The sequence below is a fragment of the Coenobita brevimanus genome, chromosome 16, assembly GCF_032717465.1.
Source record: "Coenobita brevimanus isolate Jiangsu-jjx chromosome 16, ASM3271746v2, whole genome shotgun sequence".
Taxonomy (NCBI): domain Eukaryota; kingdom Metazoa; phylum Arthropoda; class Malacostraca; order Decapoda; family Coenobitidae; genus Coenobita; species Coenobita brevimanus.
Window position 1 is genome coordinate 25,834,464 of NC_136969.1, and position 27,886 is coordinate 25,862,349.

General features: G+C 41.8%; 2 protein-coding genes across 2 annotated transcripts; both read left to right on the top strand.

Annotated features, from left to right (window-relative positions):
* LOC145391012 (ionotropic receptor 93a-like) lies at positions 1–27,863 on the top strand. Its single transcript, XM_080265745.1, has 8 exons — positions 1–56; positions 6,986–7,144; positions 8,246–8,502; positions 8,856–9,076; positions 9,579–9,759; positions 10,599–10,698; positions 26,840–26,969; positions 27,753–27,863. The coding sequence occupies exons 1-8, from the start codon at positions 1–3 to the stop codon at positions 27,861–27,863; spliced, it is 1,215 nt and encodes a 404-aa protein (XP_080121871.1).
* LOC145390875 (uncharacterized) lies at positions 11,051–26,325 on the top strand. The gene is made up of 13 exons (XM_080265615.1): positions 11,051–11,113; positions 11,963–12,042; positions 14,756–14,861; positions 16,754–16,931; positions 17,465–17,589; positions 17,867–17,983; positions 19,954–20,189; positions 21,912–22,040; positions 22,915–23,073; positions 23,281–23,371; positions 24,097–24,397; positions 24,750–24,970; positions 26,230–26,325. The coding sequence occupies exons 1-13, from the start codon at positions 11,051–11,053 to the stop codon at positions 26,323–26,325; spliced, it is 1,902 nt and encodes a 633-aa protein (XP_080121741.1).
* Positions 27,864–27,886: the final 23 nt, after the last annotated feature.

Here is a 27,886-nt window from a genome sequence, read left to right on the forward strand (position 1 = left end):
ATGGGACTAATTAAACCTGAATTCGTGTATCTGGACCTAAATGACACTGAACCAGCGTGTGCGACCTAAATGGTCTTGATGGACTGAAGTGTATTTGAATAATTTGTACAATAACTTTTTTTTTTTTACGTAACTATGACAACTCCTTCGTCATTTGGCAGCTTATTTCACATTCGTCAGTGGTAAAGAAAGACAATACTACAGCTCAACATTCGTCCCATAACACCTTTTCATGACTAGCATCATATTCGAGTGCTGATCTGTTGTTATAACTCAGGATTCAAGAGGAGCATATGAGAGTTTTAGGACAAGCCAGAGTAAAAAAAAGCAGCGACAGTAACTTACCTAATTGTATCTAAACAGCATTCTCGAATCTAAATAGACTTAACTGAGACTGAATCTTAATCATTCTGAACGATCTGAATGGCCTTAGGTTATGCCACCATTACGCAACAACATGGTCCATCACCGCGGTTATTTTCTTTTACTGAAGAAAGTTAGCACAACTGATACTGGAAAACAAAAGCTTATTATGTCCAATTTCTGTACTGTGCCCCCCCGTGGGCAGCCACCTTGTCGTGGTGGGGGGGCTTGCGTGCTCAGGTGATCCCACAAGCCTGCCCGTGGATGTAACGACATCTGGCAGGGTCTCCCATGCTGGTAGGGTTGTGGGTGAGGGGTCTGACTAAGCGCTGCCCGAAACGTAGGTTACCCGTATGGGTCATCGGTTCCGCCCTCCAGAGGGATCGTGTCAGTGCTGTCCTGAGTTGGTTGGTTGGGTGTCTGGGCTGAGGGGTGTTGGGGAGGGGGTCTTTGCACTGGTGGGAGCAAACTTTCGAATCACGGGGTGTCCTTTTTGGGACACCCTCTGGGGACGAGGTACCCCGCTCCCATCAGACCGCGCTCGGTCCCCTCACTCCTTGGTAGGCGGTTTCCCTTGGCTCCTGGTGCCAATTTTTTACACTAATGTATTTATGGATACAGAGAATCTTTCTTTACCCACCCATGTGGTCGGTGACCAGCCGCACGAGTCGGCATCAACTGGTCACTCTCTGGCCGACCACCCTGTACCCTCCGGGTCGTCTGCCAAAACTGTGAATCGCGATGCCTTTTCTATGGAGCTCCTACCTGGTGTTTTTGTTAATAACTCTTACACAAAATATGTAGTCATTAAAATGGATAATGGTACTTCTTTCTGGAACCTGAATTGTTTTCAGATTCACAGTGGTCTAGTTTCAGCATGTGGATTTACCCCCAAGGTCTCTTTACAGGGTGATGGTTCTCTATTGCTAGAAGCTAGGAATGAAGAGGAGAGTTCACGCATCCAGTCCCTAACTATGGTCGCTGGTTATCCTGTATCTGCCTCTCGTCACTTGGTCCTAAACCAGTCCCGAGGGGTTGTGTATTCTCGTGACTTGATCTCATATTCTGATTCCTCCCTCTTAGAGGGGCTGGCTCCTCAGAGTGTTGTAGGAGTACAGAGAATTATGAAGAAGGTTGATGGGGTTTTAACCCCCACGCCCACTCTTATCTTGACATTTGACCGTCTTACCTTGCCAGAGGTTATCACTGCTGCGTGGTGGAAGCTAAAGGTTAAACCTTATGTTCCCTGACCTAGAAGATGCTATTATTGTCAAAGATTTGGTCACGTCTGCCGTTCTTGCAGGCGGGAAGCGTCTGGCCTTCCTGAGGTCTGTGGAAATTGTTGTGGAATTTCTCATGGTATAGATGATTGTTCTCAACCCTCTAAATGTTTGAACTGTGGAAGAGCACATGCAGCCTCCTCAAGGGATTGCGAAGTATACAAATATGAATACGAGATCATTTCTGTCCGAACGAAGGAGAAAATTTCCTTTTCTGAGGCAAAGGCCAGGGTAAGGGAGCGGTTCATTCACCCTGGGGTTGCCTTTGCTGCTGCGTTGTCTCGCCATAAAGCTACCCGGCAGGTGCCCCTGCCATCACACAATGCCCCATCAAATTCTCGGGGTTCTACTTCCTGGCCTTCTCGCCCGGGGGGTTCCACTGAGGGAGTGCAGCCTGGAAGCAGCTATGCTTCCTCCAGGGAGGTGCCTCCTGTCTCTGGGGGTGTCCCCTCTGCGGTGGTTCTTCCAGCATCTGGGAGTGCCTCCCCCATCCCAGTTCCTCCGGTTCCTCCTGTGACAAACACCCGTGTCGATGCTACACTTTGCTTTGACACATTCAAAACTCACAATGTCCTTCCTGTGCATCTTTGTCCTGACACCCAAAAAAACAGCGTCTCTCATACTTTTGTATCAGCTGCTACTTTCGTACCGACTGCTGCTCCTGTACCATCTGCCCGCTCTGCTACTGTTGCTCACTCTTCTTTACAGTGTGGCACTATAGTTTCTAATGCTTTAAGTTCTGGTGCAGAGATGGAGGTTGCATCTGCCAACCTCAAACGAGTGAGGAGTGAGGAGTTTTTGGGTGACTCCCCTCCTTCTAAGGTTCAAACTTCTGTACCACACGAGGATTCTGAGGGGGCTCTTCGCTCGACAACCCAGCTAGTGGTCGCGTCTAAGTCTGTGGGTGTTCATGATGGCCCTTCTAGGATTCCCGTCCCTGCCTCTTCCTCAGGTGTGGTGGGGCCTGGGTCTTTAGAGACTCATAGAGCTCAGTCGCTTGCTCCCTCTGATCCGTCATCCAGCGGCCAACCTTTGGATGATTTGGATGGGGGGGGTTCGGTTGGCCCCGAGGTGCCAGCTGAACCCTCACATGGGTGTGCGGACGGGGCACATGGGTCTTCCAAGAAGGTCTCTGTGCTTTGGACTCATTCTGGCGATGGGGGGGACATGTCTCGGGGTAAGGGTACTTCCACCCACGGAAACTCCAAATCTTCATTGCCTTCTCGGTTGGTGAGGCAGAGCTCCATACCTAGGAAGAAGGGCTTTCACTCCCTTCCCAACGAGGTTGCTACATAGCTTTCTAAGTTCATAATATTTAATACTAATCACTATGGCTCACTCGGTACTAATCTGTCTTCAGTGGAACTGTAGAGGTGCCATGGCAAATTGGGAGGAATTGCAGTTATTACTCTCTACTCTGAACCCACTATGTGTGTGTCTTCAGGAGACAATGGTGGGGGACAAACAGTTCCCTTCCATTAGGGGGTATAAGGCCTTCCATGCATCTCCTCCTGGTGGTCACAGCGGTGGATGTGCAATTTTGTGCTGTTCTGATGTCCCCTTTATTTCCTTTGAGATTCAGTCCCACTTTCAAGTTCTAGCAGTACAGATGAACGTTGGGAGGTGCTATACCATCTGTTGTCTGTACCTTCCACCTTCCGTTCCTGTTATACGTGCTGATCTAGAAAACCTTATCAGCCAACTTCCACCCCCTTTCCTACTCCTTGGTGACCTTAATGGCCGCCATCCTTTGTGGGGTGACTCACTTTCAAATCCCATGGGTGATCTTCTTGCCTCTTTGGTTGGGGATTTAGATTTGGTTGTCCTAAATGACGGAAGGCCGACCCATTTTCATGTTCAGACTGGCACGTATTCTGTCATTGACCTTACCATCTCCTCCTCTAACTGTGCCCTTGATTTTTCTTGGGAGGTTTTGGATGATCTACATGGTAGTGACCATTACCCTGTAGTGGTCCAGCCTACTCTCTCTGTTCCTGTAGCCCGTCTGCCACGCTGGTGTCTGGACAGGGCTGATTGGTCTCTCTTTGAGGAACTATGTGTATTTGCCAACAGGGTTACTGATTTTTCAACTATTGATGATGCCGAATGTTATTTTACTAAGACCATTTTCTCAGCAGGGGTTCATTCTATCCCACGGATTTCTGGTGTTTTTTCCCGGAGACCTGTGCCATGGTGGAATGATGACTGCTCCATAGCAAAGGGAACTTACAAAGCAGCTGCTCGTTGGTATTTTGCCAATCGTAATGTTGTTTTTCTAAAAATACAGTTTCGCAAAGCACGTACTCACTATAGATGGGTCATGAAGAATGCTCGCCGTAACTCGTGGAGGTCGTATGTTTCTATAATTACATCTCCAACTTCACTGTCTGTGGTGTGGAAAAAGGTGCACAAGATATCAGGTAGGTTCTCACCCCCCTCCCCTCCGGTGTTGCGCCTTCACGGAGAACTTGTGTCTGCACCAGATGCAGTAGCCTCTGCTTTTGCAGATCATTTTTACGCTGTCTCCACAAAGGATCCTTCTCAGCCATTTGCCACCTGTTGTAGGAATCAGGAGAGGCTGGGTCTTGACTTTCACTCTCGTGGCGGAGAGCTGTATAATTTAGATTTCAGCCTCTGTGAGCTATGTGCTGCCCTTTCAGAGTGTCATGACACTGCTCCTGGGCCTGACGATATTCCATACACTATGCTGCATCATCTTCCGGCTGATTCACTTCAGTTTTTATTGGACCTTTTTAACAGGGTTTGGAGTGAGGGCTCTATTCCGAGGAGTTGGAAGTTGGGTATTGTCCTCCCCTTTCCCAAGCCTGGTAAAGACCATTCCCAAGTCTCCAACTATCGCCCTATCACTTTAACATCATGTGTGTGCAAGCTGTTCGAAAAGATGGTCAATGTCAGGCTTATGTGGTTTCTGGAGAAGGTTTGCTTTCTCTCTCCGTCGCAGAGTGGTTTCCGTAAATTACGGTGCATTTCAGACAACCTTATCAGGCTCAAGGCATCAATCTGTGAAGCTTTTGCCTCCAAGCAACATCTTGTGGCTGTGTTTTTTGACCTTGAGAAGGCTTATGACACTGCCTGGCGACATGGCATCCTCCAACAACTTCATGCCTTTGGTTTACGTGGTCGCCTGCCTGTGTTGCTTGGAGACTTCTTGACTGATCGTGTATTTCGGGTCCGTGTGGGTTCTACCCTCTCTGCGCCACTGTGCCAGGAGGAAGGTGTCCCACAGGGGAGTGTCTTAAGTGTTTCCCTGTTTGCAGTGGCCATTAATGGTATCATTGACACTGTGCCTGCTGGGGTATCCTCATCCCTTTATGTGGATGACTTAGCTATATGGTTTTCTGGCTCCCGCATGTCTGCTATTGAGCGGCGGATGCAACTTGCCTTGGACAAGATTTCTGCCTGGGCCACTTCCAAGGGTTTTCGGTTTTCCCCTTCAAAGACTGTGGCTATGCACTTCTGTAGGATGAGAGGGGTACACCAGGACCCTGATCTCCAGCTTTGTGGCAGGAGACTCCGTTGTGTGACAGAGACGAAATTCTTGGGCCTGACTTCTGATTGTCGTTTGACATGAGTCTCACATTTGGCAAATCTTAAAACATCATGTATGAAGGCTCTCAGTCTATTGAGGGTTCTGTCCCATACCTCTTGGGGTGCTGATCGAAGGACACTCTTGCATTTGGTTCAGGTATTTGTAACCTCTAAGCTGTCATATGGCTGTGAGGTATATTCCTCTGCCACAGAATCAAGACTAAAAACTCTAGATGCTGTCTATCATACTGGTCTTCGCCTTGCAGCTGGGGCTTTTCGGTCCTCTCCAATTCCCAGCTTATTGGTGGAAGCTGGTGTGCCTCCCATAGATCTACTGCGTCAGTCTGTTGCAGTACGGTGCTGGCTCTGGATTCGTCGCCTTCCAGACTCACTTGTCTGTGAGGGTGTGACGAAACAGTCTTGTCTTTTGTGTTATCGTAGACACCCTCGCATGCCTCGTCCATTTGGCTATGGGGTTCAGGATATAATGGAGGGGTTTGGTTTGTCGGCAGTACTTGTCAGTCCTGTTCGGATCCCGAGGGTTGCCCCTTGGATATTGCCCAAGGTAACTTTCCGCAGGCCTATTGCAGGTTCAAAGGATTTTGTCGCTCCTCAGTGTCTTTTAAGGTTATTTTTAGAACATTCTTCTAGTCATGGTGGTTCTGTGCCTGTGTATACTGATGGCTCTAAATCCGCATCAGGTGTTGATTTTCGAGTGGTATTTCCCAATTTTAGCCGTGGAGGTAGTCTTCCTTTGGTTGCCTCAGTTTTTACTGCGGAGTTGTCAGCCATCATTTTAGCCTTGAAGTTGGTGTTTGTTCTTCCTGACAATTATTTTACTATTTTTAGCGACTCTCAAGGGGCGCTTTTGGCCCTGGACTCTTTTAACTCTTCCCATCCCTTAGTTTTAGCTATTTTGGAGTGGCTGTTCCTCATTCGTCGTCGGGGAAAGAGAATGGATTTTTGCTGGGTTCCCGCACATGTTGGTGTGGTGGGCAATGAGACTGCGGATGCATTGGCCAAGGCTGCGGCTACTCAACAGCCCCCAACAGAATATCCGCTTCCTGCATCTGATCTAACACCTTACTTGCGGGACAGAATGCATGTGTGTTGGCAGAGACGCTGGGATGGTGTTGCTCATAATAAGCTGAAAGAGGTCTTCCAGAGAGTGGTTGTGCCAAGGATTCTCCCTTCCATGCCTCGGCGATTGGAGGTAGCTCTTGCTAGGATTTGCATTGGGCACTCTCGGCTTACACATGGGTTCCTGATGAGTGGCGAGACTCAACCGTACTGTGATGATTGCTTTGTTCCCCTTACTGTCCGTCACTTGCTGGTCGAGTGTCCAAGTTTGGGGGACCTGCGTCGGAGATTCCTCCATAGGCATACAGGGGTAGATGGTGCCTACTGTCTCTCCTCGATGCTTGGTGGAGCCCATAGCGTTTTTACTGATGTTTTTGGTTTTCTTCAGGAGGCGGGCCTCCTTCCACTTTTATAAGAAATTGTTTTCACTTTTAACTATTCTTTTATTATTTTCAGTGTATTATTTCTAGAAAAAGTTATTAACTATGCACAATTTATTTGCCATGTGTTTTAGCTTGTTGTTCGGCAGCATATGACCTTAGCAGTTGCGCCGCCAGTTTCTACTACAATCAATCAATCAATCAATTCTGTACTGTGTGTAATACATAATCATATATTCATACTGTCAGCATGAAAAATGCATTGTCTGAGAGTATAACTTAATCCAGGTGACATTATTAGTCAACATTATACCGTACACCAACTTGCCTCAGGTTCCCGCACCGGCCACACGTGCTAGTGACAGCGGAGGAGTTAGTGGCACAGCTGGCATATACAGTAGATGACCCCACGGCACCAGAGGGCAAACGACTCACCTTCGGTGGGCCAGCGGGGAATATTACTAAGATGCTGTCCACGATCATGAACTTCACGTGAGATTTTAATGCACATTTGCTTTAATGCACTCTATGTTTGACTGAAAATATTTGGGTTTGATAAATAAACGCTGGTTGATTGCACAACTTGCCCTAAGTTAGCAAAAATAAAATATGTATGTGAACGTACCAGCTCGACTTATTTTTTGCTATGGAAAAGGTTACAAAATCATCAAAGATGCTTAAATCACGTCCCTCTGACAGATACACGTACGTGAGATCCCCTGACAGGACTTGGGGCTTACTGCAAAGCGATGGGACTTGGACAGGCATGATGGGACTCGTTACACGTGAGGTCAGTTCTATAGTTCGGTAACCTCAACTCGGCTCAGATTTTCGTCCTTTTGCTGATTACAGTACGAACTTCGATGGCAGAAAAAGACAATGTTACCCCTTCCCTCCTTTTCATGAGACTGCTGTATTACTAGAGTCCTTTTCAAGTGCTAATCTCTTATTGCAGCAAACTTCTCAATATGGAATGGCAATTTCGGGCCAAGGTAGAACTAGAGTATATACAGCATCTGTGAACCGAATACTATTCGGCTTAGGGGACGTAGTATGCTCTTTTTCACCCATAAATTTTAAACATTTTTTAACATTGTTTTTCGTTCCCTACGGCTTCTTTCTACTTGTTTTCATTAAAACCAGTTTCTGTTGACCTGCAGTTTATATTATTGCATTTTTATTTTTTAAGAAGCAGCCGTATCTTAGGTAGTTTCCATAATTTAATTATCCTCCTACAGCTTTCAGCATTGAAAAGCAGTTGTGTTTTCCCGTACATAAAATTCGATCCTCATGTTTCGCAAATATATCATCTGAACATTTTTTTTTTTTTTCAGTATCCCTTTCAGATATTTAGCTCGCTGACAATTTCTCTTAATATAACAAGTCTTGATCAATATAGTCAATATATTGAGTCAAGAAAACGACTTGTGAGCCTTCTCACGAATTACTTATCACAGTATATCGTGGTAAAGGCCAATCTTTTATGGAATATATCCCGACATACATTATTCTACTGTTCTCCATTATAATTTAGAAAAACACATTTCAGGAAGTGGAGTTTACTCCGGGACCATTTTTCTTTGATATAACCAGAAGCCAATGGGTAGACTTCTCTCCATTTGTGTATATGGAAAATTATCTAATTCTCGCTGCCCGTGGTCGACCTGAGGGGGATCCGTGGGGCTTCCTGCTGCCTCTTAGACCAAAGGTTTGGGTGGCTGTGCTGACGGCACTGTTGTCAGTATGCGTTGTGATGCTGATTCTGTCTTTCTGTCTTCCCACTCATATGCACGAACCACGCATGGCAGATACCAACACCTTCAACTGTGTGCGAATTCTTTTCCAAGAAGGTAACTAGTGTTTGCCATATTGTGGTTTACACTGATTAATTTAAGATTGATTTTGGAGGGACTCAGAGAAATTAAATTAAGTCGGAACGGCTGAGCTACTGGAGTCATCATCCTGGCTTGTTAGCTTCCGAAATAGTCAATTTCTCTCTGTGAGAATACCAAAAGAGCCAGCTATTTCGCCCACATAGTTTCACTATGCTCAACCATTGCCTTGTGTTAGATGATGCTTAATTTCATCTCACAAGTGGCAGCTTACTGTAACCACTACTTCTGTTTCACCAAAGCTGCCAGAAACAGGCCATAAAATATTCTGGTGATCCATATCTTTTGCTTGACTAAATTTTGTCTTCCAGACATAAAGAGAACTAAGAGTCGATGGTGGTGGGAGCGTGTGATGCTGGGGGTGTGGATGCTGATGATGGTGGTGCTGACACAGGGCTACGTCGGCAACCTCATGTCCCTCCTGGCAGTCAGATACATCGACGAACCTTACCAGAGACTTGAGGATGTCCTTGACAACGCTGATGTTGGGATAATTGTTGTTCCAAACACTTTGATCATTAAATATATCAAAGTGAGTGGTTGTTTCTTCAGGATGCTAAAAAATAAAGAGTATCTAACTAGCTGTCTATATTAGAATTCTTTAATTGATATGCTGTTAGTTCATTATGGCGTCAAAAAAATGATAATCATAAAAGTTTTGCCTGAAATGATGGTTAAACTATTCATGAAATTCATATCATAGTAATACGCTGCCCTAACGTTACGGCAATTTCTGCCTATTAAAAACTTTTTTTTTTTTATGTAAAATTTCCTAAACACTATAAAGCAACAAATTAATTAACGAGTTGGATCAGTGATTTCGATAGGTAATTAAGTTCCTGATGCTATTTTCAGACATTAACTCATGGGTCATCGGTAATTTTCATGTGTTTGATATATAACCAAAATTTTCTGCCGGACATTGCCATGTCCCTTTTTTTTTTTTTTTTTCGAAACATTAAAAACTCGTGTTTCCAAATCCCACAAACATATACCGTAGAGTAGACAACTTTTGACAGCCTTATTCTTTCCAGACTGCCACGTCAGGTCCACTTCATGAACTTGGGAAACTGATGGGGACAAAACGGGTCGCCTACAACAAGTTCGTTGAATTACAAAACAGCATGGAGACCGTCGTGCGCGCTGCCACTCACGTCATCTTTGATGTGTATTTCAACTATATCAATTTGCTGCCCAAAAGTTTTGCTCTCACAGGTTGTAATATCATTGCTAAAGATACTGAAATTATGTATGATTAATATATTTTTAGTTATCTGTATTTTTGATTGTATCAGTGTATCACAGTAGTACCAGTCCAACAACATATTAATATTTAATTGCTGTCATACTAAAATAGCATGAAAACACACACACACACACACACACACACACACACACACACACACAAGCTGCTGTTGAACTGGCCATGTTAACGTTAGTGACGAAATATAAACTGGCTTTTACTGAGACTTTTCTTTACTGAGTAATATAGTCAGGCTATTTAATTTAACAGAATTATTCTTTTGAATTTACATGGATCATTAAGGAAGAAACTCACTACGGATTGAATATTTCACGGGGAGAAGTTTTGAAAACTCCCTTTCTGTCTGTCATCAGTTAGAATAAATTAAATGTTATCAGGGCTACTACGCCTGACAAACTGGTTAATTCAAGGACCATATAGAGGGGGAAAATAAAAGCATTTACCTCTAAATGGTGCTTTTTTTAAAATAAACTATATGAGTAGTGCTGGAGCAGTCAAGATGTTACGACTCCTCTTCTTACAATTTCCACTTGTAATTAATAATGTCAGGCAGCAGAGAGAAACACTGACACTGATGCATATAGCAGAAATGAGGATTTCAGGAACATACGACTGTTGACAAGAGGCCAGGTTGTAATTAATTAAAAACGATTGTTAAGTAAATGTAAAGCACTGCCTAGCATTTCAAAATAAGAATCATCTTGTATGTCTGTAAAAGGAACACTTCAGTAGTTTTCTAATAGTATATCTACGCTCATGTATTAATAATATATCATAATTCTTTTTGCAGGTCGTTGTGATTTTTACCTTTCAAGGAGCGTCTACGCAACCACCCCTATGGCCATGGTGACTCAGAAGAATAGCCCCTTTTTACCAAGGATAAATAAGTTGTAAGTGCCCCAGTTTAGTGAAATAAGCAATAATGTACTATTGATAAAATTTTGGTGAAGTATAATTCTTTTTAAAAAATACAAATAAAAACGTAGCAAATATCAATATATGGGTTCCTCTCACAGGAGGGCTTTGGGTATGTGATAAATTTACATATATCGTGCATACATACACACCCTGAGATGTCTAGGAAGAACAAACGAGAGCTCGGTATTTCACCTTTCATTTTTCTTTGCTAGTTATTCTTCACATACAGACATATAAGTTTCTCTTCATGTGGTTAGATCGTACACGTTGGTGGAATCAGGGCTGTATGATAGATGGATGAGACACTCAGAACACAACTCCAGCATGTGCAAGAACCCACCCAGGATCATCACAGTCAACACTGTTCTCTCACTCACCAGTCTTTGGGTAAGCCATGATAGAAACTTCCTTCATTACTGAAAATGGGATAGATTTACCTGTCTGTGTCTTTTATCCCCTTCAGTCTGATATTGCATTTTATCATTACACCCTGGCGATTTTATTCGTTTCAAGAGAGATTTTATATATATTTATATCTGGGGGGCTGAACATAGCCTTCATTAACCTTTTTCCCACAAGAGTGAGTAAGGTTAAAATAATAAATAAGTATCAAAATACTCCATTGGAGTAAAGTGGTGAAAAACTTGAATGTATGTAACCGAGTCATGAGCATCTTTCAATATCTCGTAGGTAAATAAGTACTGTTTCACATTAATTTATGCAGGTAGGTATTTCAGATAAAAATAAAAAACCACAGTTAAACTTGGCTTTTAAAATTACGAGTCTAGCTACGTACTTTGGGCACTACCCTCCCCCCCATCTTCCTATGGTATATTGTGAGATCATAGTGAACCTGACTTCATATCGGATACATTGAAGTAGCTTGTGTTGAAGTGTTAGGGCAGTTGTCGCTGGGTGGTAGAGAGACACACGAGGTATGGACAAAGTTTATGAACCTGCACATCGTCCTGCGAGAACTAGTCTATTCTGACATTATCTGAGTGTAAGGCTAGATTAAACGTCAAGGCTATACAAGACTGTGGTATAGTAGAAAATAATTCAGACTCTACCGTGGCCTTAAGATCAGTTCGAAATAAATAATTGTTTTGATTGGTCTTTTATTGACACATATGTGTGATGTCGTAAGAACTGACTACGCATGTAAAAAGGGTATATATTAGTTTAGTCCATCAGTGAAAGGACTACTGCCCTACATTCAGCATTATCCATTTTCAGGGCATGTTTGCGGCGCTGGGGTATGGGTTCATAGTGTCTGTGGTGGTGCTGTTGATGGAGCTGGTGTGTGGTGGAGCCAGGTGGGGTCAAAAGGGTCAGGTGGCCACTTAAGACACCACTATCACCATGACTAACCACACGCATCACCGTTGCTGACAACGCTCTCCACATGAATTCCTTACTTCATTTTAAGTTTAATAAGGAAACCAGTGCAACTAATCACTTAAATGAATTGAAAAATAAAGTAGAATTATATATAAAATTATACAAATGGCAAGGTATAAGACTTGCTTCCAGTATCATTCATCGCATTTTATTGGCATGGGTATCACTTTTACCATTTGTGTAAGAATATATATCTATAAATTTTAGAAGTCTTTTTTTTTTTTATAATCCACTCCTTATGAAGTAAAGTTAGTGACCTAAGTATACACATGCAGCAACATTATATGCTGCGTGACAGTATCTTCTACCATCGAGGGTAGGGCTACGTAGTCACACTTGTCTGTGTCTGTCTCTCCAGGGAATTATATGACACTAATGGAAGGATCATCATGAAAATATGTGGACATGTCCCTAGTAACCCAGTTGATCTATTTGTTTTAGTTGATCTGTCTGGTTGATCTCTTGGAGTATGTAAATTGCCATGGGATAGTGTGAGGGGAGGGGAATGTGTTCACTGACTAATGCGGTGAGAGCGGAGGGGGAGATGTTTACCGGGTTGTCCAGTGAGAGTAGAGGGGGGATGTTTACTGGGTGGTGCAGTGAGAGGGGAGGGGAAGGTACTCATTGGCTGGTGTAGTGAGAGGGAGGGAAAGGTGTTCACTGTTTATATAAGAGCCCCAGGAGGCCGTCAGCACTCAGAGCTCAGCTGTTGCTCCAGGCTATTGGAGGTCACATTCCAGCTTCATCTTCCCCTACACTTTGATCGTGAGTCATGTGGCACTGTGTTGCTGTTAGTCATATTGTACCGTGTTGGTCATATGGTGCAGTGTTGTTGTTAGTGAAACGGTACCGTGCGAATGTTAGCGCAATAGCACCGTGTTGCTGTCGGTGATATAATACTGTACCGTGATGCTATAAGTGATATTGTTCCGTGTTGCTGTTAGTGACATAGTACCGCGTTGTTATTGGCATATGGTACAGTGCATGAAGTAACGCGTTTCTGTCATGTTGTACCTCCTTTGACAGAGCAATGTATCTTTATCGGGGAGACGTTTATTAATTCTTTACCACCTTATACTGACAGTTGTATATGAATATAGTGTCCACCTTTTTTATATTCTCTGATGCATAAGTTTTAGACACCGAACAAGAAAGCACAGCGATCGTCACAACCAACCTCTCTGACCGGAAGAAACATCTTTGCGCGGAGGTAATTAGCATTATTTATTAACTTAACTTTCGACGTTTTTGGTGTTTACAGATCACTAAACTTTAGACAGTGGGAAAACACACCAAATACCTCTCGGTCAACAGGATATTAGCAAATAAAATTTCCCGGCTAGTGGCAACGGTATCTGTTGTTTTAAGATTAGGTTAGGGCATATTTTTGCTGGTTTCACACTTGTTCTAATTGTTTTAAACACTATTTTTGTTTTAACACGCTTCATTTTAGAAGAATCTTTTTTTTTTTTTTTTAGAAGAATCTTTTTTGTTTAAACTTTGTTGTTGAATAACATGCTTGTTTTAGGAGTATAAGGACTTTTTTAATTAGTTTTTATTGTACCGTAGACATATTTTCCTGGCTTAGGCAGTTGATGGGGACAGTTCATTTCTCCAAAGAGTAAGTGATGTTTGTGGTACCGATGGATCGTTTTTCCTTCATTGCCGGTAACACACAGCCTGAGAGTGTGTGAAAAGCAGCCCGGTCATGCCAACTAAAATGTCTCTAAGTACCAACTTGTTTCTTGCTTAGATATTTGTTTCTTTTGCTTAAAGGTTTGTTTCTGTTACTTAGAGATTTATCTCTGTTGCTTAAAGATTTGATTCTGTTGCTTTTAGGTTTGTTTCTCTTACTTAGAAATTTGTTTTTGTTGTTTTGCTGTTTGTTTCTTTTGCTTAATTTTCTTGGGGGATGCTTAGAGAATTGTTTTTGTTGTTTAAAGACTTGTATAAGGACTTGATACTGTTATCTTTTGAAGAATTTCGATCCACTATTGTTGTTTATAACCTACTGCTGTTTTATGCTCATTCTTCATTAACCTGTTACAGTTTCCCACACCTTTCATGGGGTGGAGAGATTACTATTTTGCTTCGTGTGTCTTTTTCGGATATGAAACAGAAAACCAGTGACGTTCTAGGCTCAATCCATCCTAGGCAGGCTTTAGGTTACGATCTATATGGAAGTCTTTTTTTTTTTTTTTAATCGTTGGACCTCATTACAGCAAATATATTATGGATTCTAAAAAACTGCTGAAGACTGTCCCTGAATAAAAGATATTACTCTCCTCTCGCCGTCCAGTACCCCAAATTTAGTACCGGTATCCAAACTTGCCTCAAAGTACCCAAAGATAGTTCAGGATTTTTATATATTGTCCCAATATTCAGAAGGTATTTAACTCAGAAGAGGTTTATCGAGCTGAATGACTTATAAATAGCCTTCAGTAATCACTTTGCTAATAATCTGGTTCTTAATAAAATATCCAGTAGCAACAGGAGTTCAGTGAAAGTAATGTCCCTTTTCCGAAGCTTAAACAAAAGTAACTACAAATCGTACGTCCTACACATGATGCAAAGTAATAAAAAGGACAAAGTTCTATTTTATATTTAATTGTTGAATATCTCTCTTAGACAGAACATGGAAACACAGCGGCCCTCACGCCCAACCTCCATAACAGAACGCAAAAACTTCATCTGGTTGTGGGTGGGGGGCTTGTCTGCTCGTGCCATAGCTTGGGTAACCGGGTGCAGCGTCACCACTGTCTGCAGGTGGCTCAGGCGGTGGAAGCAGGAGGGACACGTTGAGAACAGGCATCGCACTGGCCGATCTACTAAAGGAAAATATTGCAAAACGATTTACAGCGGTATTAATCCGTTCCATCCCATTGCATTGCACAATGATGAGTTATATTTATCTGAAATGAATCTCAGAGCTATACAAACAGATTTCCATAATCACTATGGGTACACTAAATACCCTGATCTGTACAGGTATTACTGAGTTTCACGTAAACGTAAAGTTGAAGTATTCATAATCAACTTCATTCAAAGTAACTTTGCAAACTCCTTAAGTTTTGAAACATTCCCTGCCAAACCAAACAGACGCCACCCAGACAGGCTCTTTATATATGAAAGGCGAGTGAACTGGTTCTATGTATCAAGATTATGAATTGCCAACACTTCATGTGCCATAGTTTCGTTATCGTTCGTAGAGGAAAAACTGGGATGAGCCAAGAAAAAGATAAAGTTCCCTTTCATGTACATTGATCTGCGTCTCTCTTATAAACGGGCAAATGCAGAAAAGTGTGATATCTGTGCCAAATATTGTTTTTGTTACCCAAATCTGAGCAGAGCAAACAGCTGAATGAAGTGAGGTAAGAGATGTGAGATCTTATTTGTGCTCTCAGTTAAATGAGCTCTCAGTTAAGTGAGCATTTGCATCCCAAAGCCACCATTACATTGAGATTTTCAAGACACCACGTATTTAATAAGTACATGGCATAATACTTTCAACAGACATTCAAGTCTTATTTCATTCTGAAAAGCTATTGTCCATCTCTTTCAGAACGATAATGTATGTTGTCCAAGGTTAGGAAAGTTATGAACAATCTGTATTTCATGTCATACCAAACGTTTCTTGTATTAGGTTTTTTCCTCCTCGGAAAATAGGTATTACAGGTTTCAGAGCTTCTTGTGCTTCTTCGAAAAGTGATAAACTATTTTTTGTATTTGGCTAGAATGTTTAACAAGGCTCTCTCACCTGCTTCATATTTAAAAGGTTTCCTAGACTAAAATGATTTTAATGTAAACGAAATTAAAGGAATAAAAACATATTTCTAAACAGTGTAAGTATTTTTGTTGCATAATGGTATAGGAGTAATATGCAGTGGTATATATATTAATGTGTAATGAAAATAATAATGAAAATGCAACATCGAATAAAGTCCATTTTCCTTCGAGTATCATGTCATGAAGCTTATCAGACACCCAGACGTACGTGTTGGTAACAGTGCTTGAAAGATGAGGGAAGTCTGAGTTACGTATGACAATATTGTGGTTTTAGATATACATGTATTTGAAAAAGAAAATAATTGTTTTTCTCATCCAGAAAATGTACATCAACACAGATAATAAAAGGATGAACTTGCATAAACAATAGATTGATTTTGCTTTCTGGTTATTGGTCAGGATTTGACTTCACAAACTTATGATGAACTCCCTCTCGTAACTGGGATTTGCTTTTGCAGCAAAAATTTAATTTTTTTCCCTTTGTCTTGTTCTTTCTGAAAAACAAATCTGTATGTCATGAAAGAAAAATTATGGTCATTTTTTTTTCCCAATGAACGGGTAAAGAAAGAAGAGTACCGTTTTATGTCTGTTATTCCTAATGCAAAATAGTACCTTGAGTTACGATGAGCAGATTTACAGTTTCGTAATGAAACTTTTTTTTTTTTTTTTTTTTTTTTTGTGTCCGACTCGGGGCATACTGTAGGCTTCACAGCCTGCCCTCAAGGCCCAATGGCCCAGGGAGTGTTATGGTCGAGGTTTGTTTAAGAAATAGATGTGGTGGTGGTGGTGGAGGCATGCCATTGTGATCGTAACATACTTCGACAGTGGTGGAGGCATTAGGTAGTGGTTGTGGCGGAGGTATTCTGTGGTGGTCGTGACGTGTGGTGGTGGCGGAGGTGTTCGGTGGTGGTCGTGACGTGTGGTGGTGGCGGCATGATGTTGGCTGCTGCGGGGATACTATGGCTCGGCCTGGAGGTCACATGCCTCCTGGTCCATGACCGCCTGCCTCACATTACAGGCACGTAGACTGCAGTAAAAGGAATGCGCTAAAAAAAAAAAAAAAAAAAAAAAAAAAAAAAAGAGCTTGTTTAATTTTGATCCAGACTTTTATATGTGCATCACCAAATATCAAGTTATTTTCTTGTATTTAAGTATTTCAGTTGCTTCCTTTTTACGATATCAAAGAAGAGCTACACAGAAGGCCGATTAATAATGGGATTATAGGATGTTTCAAGGCACTGCAACTCTAGGGAGCTATGGTCTTTTGAAGGTTTACTTATCCATAACTCCACAGATACTCGTAGTTAGAGTTTTTAATTTAACTGAAGTATACTATAAAACGAACTTTAACTATGCAACCTAACCTCGCCAATTACCAATCACTGATTTTTTAATATAATATTTTGGCTACAGGCAGTTTTAAGTAGCAGAGAGGGGTCATTGGTAGATGAAGGGTTGATTTTCGTGCATATTGCCAAATAAATACTTTAGCACTTGTACTTGAACCAATACTGTACAAATGTGCTTTTTATCCTCCCTCGTATTTGTCAGACACCACCAAAGCATCAGCGGGCAGCCGCCTACCATTGGATGACATATTGGCCACTGAGCGGTGTTCTTACTCTTCTGTCCTACTGCTGACAGATGGCTCCTCATGGGCGATGTCCATGACGCAAGTATGTACAACAATAATGCAAAAACTGCTTAGAGCTGCAACAGAAGAGCCTGATAGGGTCAAGCTAATCATTAGATCAGTTCTTACTTAACTGTACTATACAAGTAATCACATTTTCTGTTTTAATCCTTTGTACTACTGAATGAACTAGATAAACCAAAGTCAGCCCAAAGTTAATCAAAATTATGATACATGCAGCTAATATGTTTAATTTTTTGTTTTAGTTATCCTTATTGTTGCTTCAATTGTGAAGAATACAGTTATGTGTTTTCTTTCAGGATCTAGCACACTTACGTGCTCCTTGGGGAGTCGGAGTGTTTCAGGTGAAGACTAGTGAACAAAACACCAGCATGACATACGAACAGCTCTCACAGACTATAGCCACAGCTCGACAGGTATGTGGCCACGTCATGTAGATGAATTAGGGTGAAGAAGTTGGACTCTGGAGACAATAATTCAGAGTTCTTTGAAAACATTCACGCATAAAAACACTCGACTAATCAATATTATTCCTGTAGACGTCTTTCTGTTCCCTTTTGTCGGCTGTAGCCGTTATGAAATACAGGAAGATGTCCTCAGGCTGAAGGATCCAGACATAAAACAGTTTAATTCATTAAGTATTCCTACGAGTTAGCACTGTGTAATCAGAAGTATACTTGGCCCACAACCGAGAGATCCCTGTTTCAGTTCCATGAACCGCCGACGAGAACTTAGGTCGAGGACACACCAGTGACTTAAGCAAAAGCCAGAATTGTACATAATATTCGATGGGTGTAAATCGTGGTCACGGGGAGTATTAGGGTCCTTCCGTTGTCACACGATTATTCATGTTGGCACCATTAGTTTCGTGATGATATTCTTGTTGGAATTAGGTTCCTGATATTTATGTCGGCACAATTAGTTGTGTGATATTATTCGTGTTGGCACCGTTAGGTTCTTGATATTTTTATGTCAGCACAATTAGCTTTATTATATAATTTATGTTGGTAATCATAGGGGCATTTGTCTTCTTAGTATAATAGGAAAAGTGTATGGTAGGATACTTATAGACAGAGTTAGAGAAAGAACAGAGAAATTAGTTGGAGAAGAACAGGGAGGCTTTAGGAAGGGAAGAGGTTGTGTAGATCAGATATTCATTCTTAGATCTTTAGTGGAAAAGTTTCTAGAGAAGGGAAAGAAGTTGTATGCAGCTTTCATGGATTTGGAGAAAGCATATGACAGGGTGGATAGACAAGGATTGTGGAAAGTGTTAAGAATATATGGAGTAGATGGGAAGTTGTTGAATGCTGTGAAGAGTATGTACGATGGTGCGAAGGCTGCAGTGCGTGTGGATGGTGAACTAAGTGAATTTTTCTCTTTGAAAGTTGGTTTGAAACAGGGATGTGTCATGTCTCCATGGTTGTTCAATCTGTACATGGATGGGGTAATAAAAGAGGTACAAGGTAGGGTAGTGGATGTTGGAGTGGCCCTGGTGAGAGAGGATAGTGTATGGAAACTCCCTGTACTGTTGTTTGCAGATGATACTGTGTTGTTGAGTGAAGACGAAGGGGAGCTGCAAGGCTTGGTGGATGAGTTTGAGAGAGTGTGTAAGAAACGGAACCTAAAGGTGAATGTAGGGAAGAGTAAAGTGATGGTCTTTGAGAGAGGTGAAGTCAGTGAATGTACAGCGAGGTTGGATGGTGAGGAATTGGAAAATGTGAGTACATTTAAGTATCTGGGTAGTGTGATGAGTAAGGATGGAGGTTTGGAGGGTGAAGTGCTTGAAAGGGTACAGCAGGGAAGAAAGGTTGCTGGTTCCTTGAAAACAGTGATAAGAAACAGGGAAGTGAGCATGGAAGTAAAAAAGTTACTACATGACAGTATTGTGATACCAACTCTAACGTACGGAAGTGAAGCTTGGACATTGTTGGAAGGACACAAGTCAAGAGTGAGAGCAGTGGAAATGAGTTATTTAAGAGAAGCCTGTGGAGTCACGTGGAGAGACAGGCTGACGAATGAGGATATAAAGGAGCGTTGTGGTGTGGATGTGGATGTGATAGGAAGCGTTATGAGGAACACACTGAGGTGGTTTGGCCATGTGGAGAGGATGGAGGGTGAAAGACTGACGAAGAGAGTGTATGTGAGTGAGGTGGAGGGTGGAAGAGGGAGGGGGAGACCGAGGATGAGATGGAGGGATGGGGTGGAGAGGTATATGAGAGAGGGGGGTGTGAGTTGGGAGCAGGGTAGTGAAATGGCGGGGGACAGGGCGACTTGGAGGCGATTTGTTTGTGGCCACCCCAAACGGGATTGAGGCGTCTGGCAATAGATAGATAGATAGATGTTGGCACTATCAGTTTCGTGATATTATTCATGTTGGCACGGTTAGCTTGGTGATCCGTTGTGGTGCGTGACGATGGTGGTGGTTAGCGATGACCCAGCCTTCCTCGCCGCCTTCGCTGAGTTCTCCTTCAAGAGCCACCTCCTGCTGATCCAGAAAACAAAGCTGCTCGTATTCACTCACATCCCTCTCCTCCAACTCCAGACCCTTCCCCACCTTCACAAGACTCTCTCACGAACCACTTCTCTCGTTGCTGTTGTGGACGATACCTTGCCAGTCTTCAGGTAACAAGAATTATTCATATACAGTTGCCAACACATATTCTGATCCACTGTAGGTTTCGAGGCTATAAGCCAAGGGTGAGCAACCTCCGGCTCGCGAACCTGCTCGGTTTGAGCATAACAATCTGGCCCGCGAAACCCCAGCCAAAACAAATTAAATTCTGACAAAAAGCATCTGCCGGCTGCATGTGGCCGGCAGATGCTATTTAGCCACTCGGCGCTCCCCTCACCCCACGTGATACAATCTTTCCGCCATTCTGCCAGACCCCAGTGTCCGTAGGACTTCCGCATTGAGAGGAGGTATGTGTCACTCTTAATGTGGGTGCACACTTATTGCGTTTTCATGTATGTATATAGTACTTTTCATGTTCATAGATATTTTGAGTTCTTAACCAGCGAGCTCAAACACGTTCCACCCCTTCAAGTGTGGAAGTCTTTATCCTGATATAGACTTAATTTGCATGTTTTTCAATAAAATTCTAGTATATAATCACTTTTGTGTTCTCATTTGTCACTCCGGCCCGCGGGCTGCTCCCGAAAGTCTCATCTGGCCCTCGCTCTGAAATGGTTGCCCAACCCTAACAATAAATTTTGAAACCCAGTGAAATGGTCGGAGCCTTTCATCATCATCATCATCATCATCATCATCATCATCATCATCATCATCCGGACCTCCTTTCCCACCCTAGGGCAGGGTGAGGGGTAGCAATGTCCAGACAGCCCAAATTTGCCCAGTCCAATGGGTCACGCTTCCATTCACTCATCATTCAAGCCCCCGGAATCCTGGCTCTGTCGGATACGTCAAGAACATTCACCATGTTCTGTAGCTTCACATAAACCTATCCAACTGAGTCAGTCCGGACACTGCCACGTTAAAAATGGGTGCCAAATTCCTCATCATGCACTTCACACAACATTCATCCAGCCAGCTCGAGATCATGTCAGTTCCCTAGCCTCACCGACTTCCAAACCTCTCTTCCTCACACACTCATCCACCATATCTCTCCACCTTCTCCTTGGCCTACCTCGCCTCCTCCCTCCTTCAGTTTCGCTCAGATATACCTTTTTCATCACTCTATTGTTATCCATTCTCTCCACATGACCCTACCATCTCAGTTCACTCTCTTTGATTCTGGTGTCCACCGAATTCCTCACTCCACAACTTTCACGAATCACATTATTTCGTATCCTATCCACCCGCTGTACTCCACAAACATTCCTCAGCAGTCCCATCTCCTCTGCTCTTACCCTTGACATTTCATTTTCATACCACACCATAGTCTTACATCCAAATGATAAAGTTGGCACTAACACTTCTTCATGTAAGCCTTTTGCAGCTGCAAGACTCAAGCCTCTGTTTCTTATCAAGACCATCATTGAACCAGCTACTTTTCTTCCTTGTTTAGCTCTGCTTTCCACTTCTCTTGCACATTTTCCTCTCTTTTCTATCACTGTACTCAGGTACTTGAACACTCTCACCAATTTCAGTCACTCTCCATTCACTGTAACATCGCACTGGGAGTCACCTTCTTCTCAATAACCATCACTTTACTCTTTTCTACATTTACTCTCAAGGCAGTCTTTCAATTTTTTCAAACTATTATTTAACATCTTCATAAATAACTGACCTTGTGATCTTATTGGCTGCAACGGTACAAGAACACAAAACAAATAGTCGATAATTCTGAGTTTTAATTAATGGACGGATTGCTTTTTCATCAACAGGACCAAAGTGTTCTCATGGCTGCCGTTCACCGACCCAGAATCCCTACCATTACAAGTGGCATCATGGACTATCGATCAACGTCTAACTTTCACCCATCCACCAGATCTTTTCCCCCAGAAGTTCTTACGGTAAACTTTGTGTGTCGACAACGCTCCTTTAAGATACTGCTAAACACAGAGACACTGAGCTGCATAGATGAGAGATCTTGCATGGTAACTTGTATTATTATTATTATTGCATTCCCGCAAATTACCGACTCGCACACTACGGAAGAGATGGTGCAAGATCTCATGACACCTACAGAGGAAGAGACGAGAAATATATAAATAAGTATTCTGACTGGATGAAGTTACCAGAATGAGACTAATTTAACCTGAATTTGTGTATCTGGACCTAAATGACAATGCCCTAGCGTGACCTACCTAAATCGTCTGGATGGACTGAAGTGTGCTTGAATATACAGTAACTACTTACCGTAACTATGTTCAGTTTTTCGTCTTTTTGCAGCGTATTTCACGTAAGTCAGTGGCAGAAAAAGACAGTACTACAGCTCTACATGAATCCCATGACTAGCATCATATTCGAGTGTTGATCTGTTGTTATCATTCACCATTCAAGATGAGCAGATGAGAGTTTTAGGACGTCAGAATAAAAAAAAAACTATAGACAGTAACTTACCTAATTGCATCTAAACAGCTTTCTCGAATCTAAAATAACTTACCTGAGCCTGAACGTTAATCACTCTGAAAGATCTGAATGGCCTTAGGTTATGCCACCATTACGCAGCAACATGGTCCATCACCGCGGCTGTTTTCTTTAACTGAAGAAAGTTAGCACAACTGATACTGGAAAACAAAAGTTTATAATGCCCTGGTTCTGTTTTGTGTGTAATATGTAAACATACAATCATAGTGTCAGAATGAAAAATGCATTGCCAGAGGGTATATATTAATCCAAGTGACATTACTAGTCAGCACTATACCGTACACCAACTTGCCTCAGGTTCCCACACCGGCCACACGTGCTAGTGACAGCGGAGGAGATGGTGGCACAGCTGGCATATACAGTTGACGACCCTACGGCACCAGAGGGCAAACGACTCACCTTCGGTGGGGGAGCGGGGAACATTACTGAGATGCTGTCCACGATCATGAACTTCACGTAAGCTATTAATACACATTTGCATTAATACACTCTATGTTTGACTGGAAATATTTGGGTTTCATAAATAAACGCTGGTTGATTGCACAACTTGCCCCAAGTTAACAAAAATAAAATATGAATGTGAACGTACCCTCTCGACTTATTTTTTGCTATGAAAAAGGTTACAATATCATCAAAGGTGCTTAAATCACGTCCCTCTGACAGATACACGTACGTGAGATCCCCTGACAGGACCTGGGGCTTACTGCAAAGCGATGGGACTTGGACAGGCATCTTGGGACTCGTTACACGTGAGGTCAGTTCTATAGTTCGGTAACCTCATCTTGGTCCAGATTTTAGTCCTTTTGCAGATTATACTACGAAGATCGATGGCAGAAAAAGACAGTGTTACCCCTTCCCTCCTTTTCATAGGTCTGCTCTATCACTAGCATCCTTTTCTAGTGCTAATCTCTTATTGCAGCAAACTTCACAATATGGAATGGCAATTTTGAGTCAAGTTAGAACTAAAGTATATATAGCATCTGTGCACCTAATACTCATTGGCTTGGAGCGCGTAGTAGCGACTCTTTCTCAGCTATATATTTTGAGCATTTCGTTTTAACATTTTTTGTTAAGCTTTTTTTTTTTTTGTTGTCATTAAAACCAGTTTCTGTTGACCTGCTGTATATGTGATTTCATTATTATTTTTACAAGCAGCCGTATCTTAGGTAGATTCCTTAGTTTAATTATCCTCCAACAGCTTGTTGTATTTTCCCTTACATAAAATTCGATCCTCATGTTTCGCATTTACATCATCTGAACATACATTTTTTTCGTCAGTTTCCCTTTCAAATATTTGGCTCTTGAAATAACAAGTCGTGATCAATACAGTAAATATGTTGAGTCAAGAAAACGACTCGTGAGCCTTCTCACGAATTACTAATCACAGTATAATGTGGTAAATGCCAATATTTTATGGAACATATCCCGACATACATTATTCTACTGTTCTTCATTATATTTTACAAAAACACATTTCAGGAAGCTGAGTTTACTCCGGGACCATTTTACATGGATCTAACCAGAAGCTATTGGATGGACTTCTCTCCGTTTGTGTTTATGGGAAATTATCTAATTCTCGCTGCCCGTGGTCGACCTGAGGTGGACCCATGGGGCTTCCTCCTGCCACTTAGACCAAAGGTTTGGGTGGCTGTGCTGACAGCACTGTGGGCAGTATGCGTTGTGATGCTGATTCTGTCTTTCTGCGTTCCCAGTTATATGCAAGAACCAGGCACGGCAGATACCAACACCTTCAACTGTGTGCGAGTTCTTTTGCAAGAAGGTAAATAATGTTTGCCGTGTTGTGATTTACACTGAGTAATTTTAGATTAACTTTGGAGGGACTCCGAGAGATTAGATTAAGTAGGAACGGCTGAGTTAATGTAGGCAGCATCCAGGCATATTAACTTCTGAACTAGTCAATTTTTCTCTGTGAGAATACCGAAAGAGCCAGTTGTTTCGCCCACATAGTTTCACTATGCTCAACCATTGTGTTGTGTTAGATGATGCTTAATTTCATCTCACTAATGACAGCTTGCTGTAACCGCTACTTTTATTTCACCAAAGCTGCCAGAAACAGGCCATCAAATATTTTGGTGATCATATCTTTTGCTTGACTAAATTTTGTCTTCCAGATATGAAGAGAACTAAGAGTCGATGGTGGTGGGAGCGTGTGATGCTGGGGGTGTGGATGTTGATGATGGTGGTGCTGACACAAAGCTACGTCGGCAACCTCATGTCCCTCCTGGCAGTCAGATACATCGACGAACCCTACCAGAGACTTGAGGACGTCCTTGACAACTCAGATATTGGGATAGTTGTTGTTCCAAACACTATCATCATTAAACGTATTGAAGTGAGTGGTTGTGTCTTTATGATAATAAAAAATTAAGAGTATCTAATTGGCTGTCTATAATGCGATAACTATTCATTAAATTCATATCATAGTAACACGCTGCTCTAAGATTACGGGAATTCCTGTCTATTATTATTATTATTTTTTTTGCCATGTACAATTTCTCAAACACTATAAAACAACAAATTTATTAATGAGTAGGGTCAATGATTTGGACAGGTAATTAAGTTTCTGATGCTATTATCAGTCATTAACTCGTGGGTCGTGGGTATTTTTGATATCTAACCAAAATTTTCTCAGACATTTATACGTACTTTTTTTTTTCGAATTACTAAAAAGTCGTATTAATTTAACATATACCGTAAAGTAGACAATTATTGATAAACTTATTCTTGTCAGACTGCCACGTCAGGTCCACTTCATGAACTGGGGAAACTGTTGGGGACAAAAAGGGTCGCTTACAACGCGTTCGTCGAATTACAAAACAGCATGGAGACCGTCGTGCGCGCTGCCACTCACGTCATCTTTGACCTGGATATCAACTTTTTCAACTTGTTGCCCAAAAGCTTTTCTCTCACAGGTTGTAATATGATTACTAAAGTTATTGGAATTATATATGTTTAATAGATTTTAGTTATATGTATATGGTAATGTATCCGTGTATCATAGCAGTACCAGGCCAACAACATATTAATATCTAGTTGCTGTCATTCAGTAATAGCAGGAACACACACACACACAAACACACACACACACACACACACACACACACACACACACACACACACACACACACACACACACACACACACACACACACACACAAGCTGCTGTTGAAATGGCCATGTCACCTTAGTCATAAGATATATACTAGCATTTACTAAGACTTTTTTGTACTAAGCAAAATAGTCAGGTTATTTAAGTAAACAGAATTATTCTTTTGAATTTACACCGATCATTAAAATTTACACCGATCATTAAGGAAGATACTCACTACAGATTGAATATTTCACGGGGAGAAGTTTTGAGAACTCCCCGTCCCTTCTCAGTCGTCTGTCATCAGTTAGAATAAATTAAATGTTATCAGGGCTACTACGCCTGACAAACTGATTAATTCAAGGACCATACAGAGGGAGAAAATAAAAGCCTTTACCTCTAAATGGTGCTTTTATTAAAATAAACTATATGAGTAGTGCTGGAGCAGTCAAGATGTTACGACTCCTCTTCTTACAATTTCCACTTGTAATTAATAATGTCAGGCAGCAGAGAAAGACACTGACACTGATGCATATAACAGAAATGAGGATTTCAGGAACATACGAGTGTTGACAAGATGCAAGGTAGAAATTAACTAAAAGCAATTGTTAGACGAATGTAAAACACTGCCTTGGCACTGCGAAATAATAAGCCTTTTGTAAGTCAGAAAAGGAACACCAGTAGTTTTCTAATAGTATATCTACGCTTTTGTATTGATAATATCTAGTAATTCTTTTCGCAGGTCGTTGTGATTTTTACCTTTCACGAAGCGTCTACGCACCCAACCCTATGGCCATGGTGACTCAGAAGAACAGCCTCTTTTTACCAAGGATAAATAAGTTGTTAGTACCCCAGTTTAGCAAAAGAAACAATAATATACTATAAATAACAATAGTTAAAATATAATTCTTAAAAAAACGTAATAAATATTTATACGAAGTAATCTGCTCTGTTCAGTAGGGCTTTAGGTATATGATAAATTTACATATATACATACATACACACCCTGAGATGACTTGGAAGAAAAGACGAGAGCTCGATATTTCACCTTTCATTTTTCTTAGCGAGTTATTCCTCACATACAGACATATAAGTGTCTCTTCTTGTGTTTAGATGCTACACGTTGGTGGAATCAGGGCTGTACGATAGATGGATGAAGTACTCAGAACCCAACTTCAGCATGTGCAAGAACCCACCCAGGATCATCACCGTCAACACCATCCTTTCACTCACCAGTCTTTGGGTAAGCCATAATAGTAACTTCCTTCGGTACTAAAAATAGGATAGATTCGCCTAACTGTACTTTTTATCCCCCTCAATCTGAAATTGCATTTTATCATTACACCCATACGATTTTATTCGGTTCAAAAGATTTTTTTTTTTCTTGGAGGCTAAAGATAGCTTTCATTAACTCTTTTTCAACGAGAGTGAATTAGGTAAAAAATAAATGAAATAACAATATACTTCACCGAAGTGAAACAGTGAAGAACTTGGGTGTATGTAATCGAGTCATGAGCAACTTTTAATATCTCCTTGGTAAATATGTACTGTGGCACATTTAATTATGCATGTAGGTATTTCCGATAAAAATAAAATACCACAGTGAAACCTGCCTTTTATAATTCCGAATCTATCCACTTACTTTGGACACTACCCCCCCCCCCCATCTTCCCATGGTATATTGTGGGATCATAGTGAAGTTGACTTCATATCTGGTGCATTGATGCAGCCTGTGTTGAAGTGTTAGGGTAGTTGTCGGTGGGTGATGAAGAGACACACGAGTTATGGACAAAGTTTATGAATCTCCACATCGTCCCCCGAGAACTAGTCTATATTGACATTACTCGTAATGATGTGAGAGGCTAGATGAAACGTTAAGGCTATATAGTACAAGATTGTTTTAATAGGGGTTTTATAGACATATATGAGTGACGTCGTAAGAACTGACTACGCATGGAAAGGGGTATTATTAGTGGTGCAGTGATGAATGTAATATTGCCTTACATGTCGCACTATCCATTTTCAGGGTATGTTTGCGGTGTTTGGATATGGGTTCACAGTGGCAGTAGTGGTGCTGGTGGTGGAGCTGGTGTGTGGTGGAGCCAGGTGGGGCCAAAAGGGTCAGGTGGCCATCTAAGACACACACCACTGTCACCATCA

Bases quoted from the DNA above. Each gene is read 5' to 3' on its own strand.
- LOC145390875 (XM_080265615.1), top strand. From the start codon at position 11,051: ATGTGCAAGAACCCACCCAGGATCATCACAGTCAACACTGTTCTCTCA. The intron at 12,043-14,755 runs GTGGGGTCAAAA...TATCTCTCTTAG, and splicing joins CTGGTGTGTGGTGGAGCCAG to ACAGAACATGGAAACACAGC. The intron at 23,074-23,280 runs GTAAGCTATTAA...TCCCTCTGACAG, and splicing joins TCCACGATCATGAACTTCAC to ATACACGTACGTGAGATCCC.
- LOC145391012 (XM_080265745.1), top strand. From the start codon at position 1: ATGGGACTAATTAAACCTGAATTCGTGTATCTGGACCTAAATGACACT. The intron at 57-6,985 runs GTGTGCGACCTA...AACTTGCCTCAG, and splicing joins CTAAATGACACTGAACCAGC to GTTCCCGCACCGGCCACACG. The intron at 9,760-10,598 runs GTTGTAATATCA...TTCTTTTTGCAG, and splicing joins CAAAAGTTTTGCTCTCACAG to GTCGTTGTGATTTTTACCTT.